This window comes from Hipposideros armiger, unplaced genomic scaffold (genome assembly GCF_001890085.2).
Source record: "Hipposideros armiger isolate ML-2016 unplaced genomic scaffold, ASM189008v1 scaffold_271, whole genome shotgun sequence".
NCBI classification, from domain to species: Eukaryota; Metazoa; Chordata; class Mammalia; order Chiroptera; family Hipposideridae; genus Hipposideros; species Hipposideros armiger.
In genome coordinates, this window is record NW_017731621.1 from 780,064 (window position 1) to 789,024 (window position 8,961).

Below are 8,961 nucleotides of genomic sequence, written 5' to 3' on the forward strand. Positions count from 1 at the left end.
GACAGAGGTAAAGTTGGTGAAAAATTTCCACCAGAGATATACTATGAAGAGGCAGCTGCTTGAAAAAATTAACTGGCTTCTAAAAGGCAGCTGGAATTATTCAAGGTACAACACACACCCAGCAGAGCACCATGCAGTCCAGCTCACATGAGACCTGTTTTTTTTTCTTTAAACTCAGGGTTTGTCCTGCCCTGTAATTATAATCTCTTTCCCAGGATTTTGCTTTCTTCTGTGAAACAGCATTACAACTAGGTTTTAAGTAGAAAATAGTATCATGTCAAAATGTATATAGCAGTTTTTTCTTTTTTTCACATGGCGTATTTCTGTCAATTGAAGCAGTAAAAAAGAATGGATATTTTTGAGAATTTTCTCAAATAATGAAATATCTAGACAAACATTTCAATGCTTAATGTAGTTTCAGAAAACAGTGAAGTTTGAATTATTATCAGAATACAAAAGTGATGTCTTTTTCAGAGCAGTGTTTCTTCTAGTTACAAATTGCAATGATATCACCGCATCAGAAGGTTTCTGGTGGCTAGTTTGACATCTTTCTTTGGAAAAAAAGTTTGGCAGCATATTTAGTCAATGTAAAAGTGTATATAAAGGCAGTGGTATATATAGCAGAAAGAGCTTGGGTTTTGGAGTTAGACTTGAGTATAACACTAGATAATACACTTACTAGCTTTGTGTCTTGAGTAAATTATGTAAGTCTTTCTGTGACTCGGTTCCTATAAAATGAGAATCATAATACTTACAGGATTATTGTGATTATTAATTAAAATAAACATAAAACAGCAAATGCTCAATAAAAGTGCTCTTCTCTCTTTTGGTCCCTGTATTCCTTTCGACACTTGATAAAAATCAAAGATTTACTTAATTTAGGATAGGAAGGATTTATCAGTAGCATAGGTAAATCTTCTTAAGGTATTCAGAGAAAAATGAAACAGAACACTTTTAAATATGGGTGGCTATCACCAGTATGGTGTTTTGGAGACAGTTCTCTCATAATTATCAATGGTACAGAAGAGCAGCATTTATCTTTCTCTTTTACTACCTTCAATGATTGAACTGTTGGTAGTGTTTTGGAAAAAAAAAAAACTACCACAAAACCCTTAAATACAGAAAGCATCAACACTCAGTTTGGGAGGTCAATTTGCGTGCTAAAAATAAACGGGAAGTAAAACACTAAATAGAGACTGCAATAGCTGAATACAAGGGAAACTTACACCTGCCTCAAGTAGCTGAGGTTGGTTGGTAGGGGCTCATTGTGGGCTTGGAATTCGGGTGGGGCGCCGCATGTCAAGCAAGAATCAAGACCAGTTTTGCACCTTTGTTTCTTTGGCTCTTGACCAGCCAAAGCCGTCTGTACCAACATCCAGTCTGGTCGTGTTGGCAGATCCTTGCACTGTTTTGATAAAAATTGGAGGCCAGATGCACAAATTTAGCAATTCAAGAGGGAGTCAGTTATGTGGATAAGCTCATGCCTATTTTAAAAAAGACCGGTTCGCATTCGGAAGTAATGACAGGACTAATTTTTAAAAAACGAGTTATTTCATTCAATTAACTGGAAATCATTCCATTGTAATTTTACATTTTGCTTGCTACAGGGTACTTTCTAAGATCTGCATGGGAAAAGCCTTGATTCTTTTTCACTGTGAAATGTTTTTATGTTGAACACCTAAAACTGCTCTTGAAAATTCCCCCACGGGACTTTTGTAGTCTTTCCAGGACACACTTAGATCCAGACCCATTCCTAACCAACTCCTACCTTCCCGACCAGCCATATTCTTCAACTTCTCCAGTTTCCAATTTCCTAAATCTTCAACCTCACCCCTCGAATTAGTCCAATCAAACTTTCCCTTCTTAGACCTCTCCTTACATTCGCTACAGGAAACTCCCATGAGAATCACGTGGCCAAGCTTGTCCTCAATACCGCTCCGTAATTCTGTTCCACCGCCCTTCCTTACCTCCTGTTAGCTCCGCCCCGCCCATTCTCACTTCCCCCTCCCCCCCCGTAGTGCCTGCGCCTGCGCATCTTCAATTCAGGCGCTTTCCCTTTCCTGGCGAACAATCCACTTCCTGCCTCCGGCCCTCGGAACACTCCTCCCCTCAGCTGGGGCCCTGGCTCGAGGTGCTTGTTGTGGCTGCCCTATTAATTGCCTGTCTGAAAAATTCCCTCCTCTCACCGAGTGGGCAATTTGAACCAGCCGCTAAGTGTGCGGCACCGCTCTGAGCCTTTGCTCGCGACCCGCCATCCTGGAACTAAGCTAAGGGCATCGGTATGCCGAGAGGTGGGAGACCCGGACTGTTTTCGATTTGGCAATCGCGCGGACAGCTTCTTCCTTTCCACCGCCCTCCGCCCCGCCCCCACTCGCAGACCAGCCGCGCTGGTGAGTGGCGGGCGGGCGGGCCGGAGGGCGGAGGGAGGAGGGAGCTGAAGGAAGGCGGGCCCTCGGCTGCGAGATAGGTGGGGGGAGGGGAGGGGAGAGCCCGAGCGCTGGAGTTGGTGCTGGGAAACCCGGGGCTAATGTTGACAACAGGCTCGAGGTGAGTCCTGGGGGACCTCCTTCCCCTCCGCTCCAACGACCGGGAGGAAGCGAGGCTGAGGGGCACCGGCCTGGACTCCTAATCCCTGGGGGACCTAAGAGACGACTCCTCACCCCAGAGCTCTGGGGGCGGCAGGCAGTAGACGGACCGCGGGTTCAGCGTCGTCCTCCACAGACCCCTTTCTTGGAGGCTCCCACCAACGCGGGAGCCTCCGGCCAGGGGCAGGCATGAGGGCCGATGGAAGGGGCGCCTGCCCCCCCATGCCCCCGCTGGGCCTCGGGGCTGGAGGCGGGGAGCCTGCTGTGGCGGGGTGAAGGTGTTTGGGGGTGTGGAGAAGAGCGAGGGGAGGTTGGGGAAAGCTTTTCGGGAGCCGGGAGGGAAGCGAGGGCGAGGAAGTGGGGAGGGTGCGCGTGTGGGAGGATGTGGAGTAGGGAGACCAGCCTGAGAGTCTCGGTCTTTGGTGGCGAGGGACTGTGAGGTGAGAAGTTAGGGTTGGGGCGAGGATGGTTGGCGAAGGTGACCGTGGATACCCGCAGGAAGGGGAGTTTGTGGCGGGGAAGCGTGTTGAGTATAGGAATGTGGAGCGAGAGCAGGGGTTTGTGGGAGATGTGTGTGTAGGGGAAGGGGTTTGCGCGTCTGTGGGAATGGTGGGCATAGAATATTTGGTTTACTTCTTTTTAGTCTCATAGGCTGGTGAGTCTTCGCTTTGCCTTCATCCCAAGGCTCCTCGGGGCTCTCTTGTTCGTGTTGCTCCACTAAGGAGATGATCGCAGCATATTTGGTCTCCAGGTTGGCCAGGCAGACCCAGCTCACAGGCTTGGGGGTACACACTGGACAGGACCTTCAGCTCTTTTTCTGTTTTAGGGCTTAGGCGTAGTGAAGCATCAGACTAAGGTGTTTATATTGTGCAGCTCATCAAGAAAGCCATCTTTGAACTGTGGTGAAGGAGTCCTTTATAATACTATGGACGTTTTTTAAAGTCGAAGACTGGGAAATAATGCCCCTATGTGGCTCTGTCCTTAGAACATTTTGAATAACAGAATTAAAAGGTAAACAGCGTTCCCTTACTCTGGTGTGTTTTCCGAGCAGTATGATTGTGATTTCATACAGAGTCCATATGGTACTTTGCAAAGAAATATCTTTAAAAGGGAAACACCCCTTTCCCTGCACTCTGCCCTCCAGTACACTCCGTTGGTACCTGTTTTACTAGTAAAGTAGCTTTACTTTCTCTTGGAAGTTAAGAGTATATTTAGAAAACCAAATAAAACATAAAGCCCAAGGGCCAGGACACTATTTTAGGAGCTAGGAAGATGGTTTTAAAGCATGGCTTCCTTTTAAGGACTCTCTGACTAGAATTGTACTCAGTAAAATAATTTGTAAGAGCTAATCATATTTCAGTTAAAAGATCACTAATTTTTATGTGTATTTGAGATAGAGTCTATTTAAAGTTCTGGTTTTTACTTGAAAAACTTTTGGAAACACTTTAGATAAAATATTTGGCGTTTATTGAAGCATGGATTTATTAAAATAATTAAAAGGACTTTAGCATTTCATTAAATGTAATTTAATGCCCAGTTATTTTGTTGATGTAATACAAATGCATACTGAAACGAATCATGTTGTTTTTATATTTTATTTGGCTTTTTAAATCTTAGAGTCAGAGTATGTAGTGGAAAAGAGCACTGGACAGTGAGTCTTTACCTAGCCACTAAACTAGTTGTGTAATTTTGGAAGGTCGCTCTTCTGTTGCACCTCAATTGAGAATTGGAGTAGATAAAAATCTAGTGGTCCTCTCTCTAAAAGTCTCTTACGGTGAACTTCTCAGTGTTCTGTATGAATGAACAAACATTTATTGAATGCCTCCCTCATGCTCGCTTCTATGCTAGGAGTTTAAGAACTCTGTAAGAGAGGTAGCAATATCTCCATTGTATCAATGAATAGACTTGGAAAAGTTGTGGCCCAGTTTCCATAGCTAGCAGGTTGCAGAGTTGGGATGCAAACTTTAAGTCTGCCTGACTTCAAAGCCCATATTATTTTCACATGTTGCATTGTTACTTTTACATGAACCTTTAGATATTCGTCATTATTTTTTGTTCACTGAAATTTAGTTCCAAGTATACTTTGGGTATATGTTTGTGATAATAAGGATGAAATGATTCAAAGAAGATACCAATACCAAGACTTAAGGGTCTTATTGAGAATCTGTTTTATGCTCTAGTGCAGTATCTAATTCATAAGTGCCTACTACAGTTTGATATAGTAGGCACTTAAAATTTATTCCATAAATGAAGACTAGAGAGTCACAAACGTTTGGGAGACTTGTTGAGGTAATAAACAATGATCCTTTATGAATTTGTCAGATTTCAAGTGAATTTCTTAATGTTTTAACAGAACTTTATGTCTAATTTTATCTTCATAAATGAGACATTAATTGTTAATTTTGATGCCATATTTTAAATTGTCCGAGAACTGTAGTGCCTTGTATTGCTGAAATGTTTGTTGTTGCTTCATATCAGAAAATACAAATTCTATATAAACATTTTTTTGCACATAACGACAAATATCCCTAAATAAGGTTGTATTGTTACCTTAGGAATTATCTTGTCCCCATACATTTTAGCTAGAATCTGCCAACAATAAAAACATAATGTAAAAACTGCTTAGCCATTATCAGGGATTCTTTCTACTCTGAGATACATAATTCTGTGATTTTTCTTAGTATCTGTATAGAAGTCTTCCAGTTTACCATTTGGTACTCGCAAGGTTCTTAATAACTTTGGTTAAGGGTATGGGTTCAGATTCCATCTCTGTCACCAGCTGTGGAGGCCTTGATCAGGTTACTCGAGCCAAGTCTCAGTTTACACATTTATAACAGGGAAAATAATACCTACCTCATAAAGATTTTAGTATTAAATGAGATAAAGTATATAAGATATTCACTATGGACCAGTGAATGGTAGCTATTCGTATCCTCTTGTTTGAAAGTTTGCTTGCTTTAGGGCATGATATTTTCACATTAAAGGTGGGTATTTAATTGAAACTGTATAAGAATTGATAACTACACTTCCCAGGAAATATAAATGTTAACACTGTCTTAACTAAAGACAGGGCATTACTGTCAAGATAAATGCATAGAACATGCAAGGGAGAGTAAGAGTAAAAGAGAAAAGGGGAGAGGAGAAGTGACAGAGAAGGTACAGACTGGCATGTGCCTCTAAACATTAAAGTGCCTTTACTGGCCTAGGTTGTCGTTCTGTGATAACATTTTATTAGCGTGCAAAAATAAATGCTTTGTGTGTTAATAAGTAATACAATAGTTATTGCATATGTTTTGTTAACCTAGTTTTTATTGCTATAATTTAAAACCTATATTTGAAAATATTTGAGAATGCTGTGTATGTAGTTTTTAATAAAAAAAATTGGAAGTTTAAGTAATCTATATTTCTTAAATAGAAAGTACTGCGATTTTCTTATACAACTTTCAGATGATTTAGGAGTTAAAGCATGAAGCACTGTCCATAAAAGAAATTATTTTAGAACCTTAGTTCTAAGTAGGAAATTTAATTTTAGAAATGAAAAATCCTGAATTTTGCTGGGAAATACATTTTTTGTTCCAGAGTTTATTTCCAGCTAACTGTATAAAGCCTGTATTATAGACCAGTGCTATTCTATAGAATTTTATGTCCTGATGAAAATGTTTTATATCTGCATGTCTGATTTGGTAGCCACTAGCCACATGTGGAATGAGCACTTGAAATATGGATAGTGACCGAAGAGCTGAATTTCAGCTTCTGTTTAATTTTAATTAATTTACATGTAAGTTGCCACATGTGGCTAGTGCAGTGGTTGTTGACTGGTGGCTATGTGGTCTCCAGGGGACATTTGACAATGTCGGGAGTAATTTTTGGATGTCAAAACTAGGGAGATACTACTGGCATCTACTGGATAGATGGCAGGGAATACTGCTAAACTTGGTATAATGTATACAATAGTGTTACCCACCCTACCCCACCTCCCAGCCCAAACCCAAAACACAAAGAATTATCTTGCCCAAAATGTCAATAGTGCTAATAGTGAGAAACCCTGGGCTGGGGCTACTGTATTGGCAGATACAGAACAGAATATACAGATTTTATAATTATCATATTTATTTATACATTAATTTTGACTAATACTAATGAAAAGATTAAAGGTCTAGTCTAATTTGAGATAGTTGACAGTTTTTTGTTTGAAAGTTTGATAAGGTTAGAAGAATGAGACTTCCGTTGAGAGTCTACTGTTGTCAGTTTTGGTCAGTTTGGTTTATAGGAGCCAAGAACTTATTTATGCTCTTATCTTAAATACTTCTGTTGAATATTGTCTGAAATAGTGTCACCAGCTTCTCCCAACTGATGTGAAATGTTGGGATTAAAACTGACTTAGAATGTTCTCTGATGCATGCAGAAGTATTAATGATTAAATGATAGGTTGTTGTGGCGTTGATAGTGGTTGAATTTGGGTGATGAATATATAGAGTTTCCTTATATTGTACTGTATACTTTTGTTTGTGTTTGAGTTTTTCCTTAATAAAAAATTATTTAGATGTAGGCATAACTAATGATAGAATGTGGAAAGTGACCAATGAATTATTGTATCAGAAATAGTATTCATTTTGCATGCATTTATTTAATTTCTCATAGTTGTCAAGTTGTGTTAATATGTTCTGTTTAAAAAAAAAATAGTGTCACATCACTAAAAAAAAAGTCACTGCATCTACAATACTGACATTCTTTTACTCTTACAGATTGTCCTGGGTAACATAATGCCAGCTGAGCGTAAAAAGCCAGCAAGTATGGAAGAAAAAGAATCTTTGCTAAACAACAAGGAAAAAGACTGCGGTGAAAGACGGCCAGTGAACAGCAGGGAAAAACCAAAAGAAGAGATCAAGCTCACTGCCAAGAAGGAGGTTATTAAGGTCCCTGAAGATAAAAAGAAGAAACTGGAAGAAGAAAAGAGAAAAAAAGAAGACAAAGAACGTAAGAAAAAAGAAGAAGAAAAGGTGAAGGTAGAGGAGGAATTGAAGAAAAAAGAGGAAGAAGAAAAAAAGAAACATGACGAAGAAGAGAGAAAGAAGCAGGAAGAGCAGGCTAAACGACAGCAAGAGGAAGAAGCTGCTCAGCTGAAGTAAGATCGTTTATTTTAATGATCGATGTGAAGGAATGGGAAGGTGGAACTGTTTTGTTTTTGAAAAACTGATTATTTGAAATAAAATTTTCGGGATACAATTCCTTAAGAGTTGGGAGTATCTTAATTGACATATTGTGTTAGGTTCACTGATTAGAAGCATGCTTACGGTGCTTTAATTCTTTGAGTTAAATATTTGTAATCTTTAATAAATATTTTTTGAGGTAGAGGATAATCTGGGTTGTTTTTTAAAAACTTTTTCTCATGGAATAATATTCCACCTTGTTAAGTTAAAAGTCTTCGTTGTTAATGGCTGCTATTTGTTGAGTCCTTACTGTGTGCCAGGCACTAGGAGATATATCAGTACATATCCTTAAGGAAGTCCTAATGAAGTAAGTTTTATGATCCTCATTTTCCAGATTAATAAAACTATTGTGCCTGAGGTCACAGTAAACAGTGGAGTGCTGGGATTAGAACCTAGGTTGGGCTGACTTGAAAACCTTTGTGCTTAAGTACAAGTCCATAATTCCTCCCATTCTTTATCTGAATTTATTTTTAACCTTGTAAATCTATGCAAGTAATATAATAAAGTGGTGAAAAACGAGGTAGTCAGGAAGACTGGTAGGATATAGCTTAAATGAGTTATTGAATAGCATACGATCTTTACACATATAATTTAAAATGCTGTTTGCAAACGTGAATTGTCATGGATTTCTACAACAGCTTAGCCACCTAACTTTCTTACCAAAGTTCTCCTTTAATACAGTACTTCTATTTTAATGAGAAACTGGATCCTTAAGTCTGGAAGGCAATAGTAGTGTATTCCAGTTTTGGAATATTCAGAACCATGGTTCTTAAGAGTTTCTTGCTTATATTGATATTTTACTTTTTTCTTTTTTAACTTACAAGGATACTCAATTTCACTGTAACTTTTGCTTTCTCTCCCTTCCAGTACAAAGAGCTTAAAAACGAAAAACAAAAACCTCAACTTTTTATTGGGAAAAATTCAAACATGCAAAAAACAGAATGGAATAATGAACCAATCCGCCCATGTCCCCACCGTCCTTCCAACTACCCAACATCAACAATTACCCACTTTTCCCCCCTGGAGTATTTTAAATCATCACATTATTTCCTCTATAAATATGTTATTATATATATCTTAAAGTGTTTTTAATACAGATGAAAATTGAGTTAATGCATACGTGTATGCACGTGTGCGCATGCGTGTGCACGCGTGTACACACTCTT

At 39.3% G+C, this 8,961-nt stretch overlaps 1 protein-coding gene across 1 annotated transcript in view; it reads left to right on the plus strand.

The window, feature by feature from the left end:
* The first annotated feature begins 2,450 nt into the window (after window positions 1–2,450).
* Window positions 2,451–8,961, plus strand: part of UPF2 (UPF2 regulator of nonsense mediated mRNA decay) — a 109,478-nt gene continuing 102,967 nt past the window's right edge. The window contains exons 1-2 of the mRNA XM_019656961.1: window positions 2,451–2,547; window positions 7,331–7,710. Of these exons, the coding sequence (XP_019512506.1) occupies window positions 7,349–7,710 (362 nt within the window). The 5' untranslated portion in view covers window positions 2,451–2,547; window positions 7,331–7,348. The remainder of the gene's footprint in view (window positions 2,548–7,330; window positions 7,711–8,961) is intronic.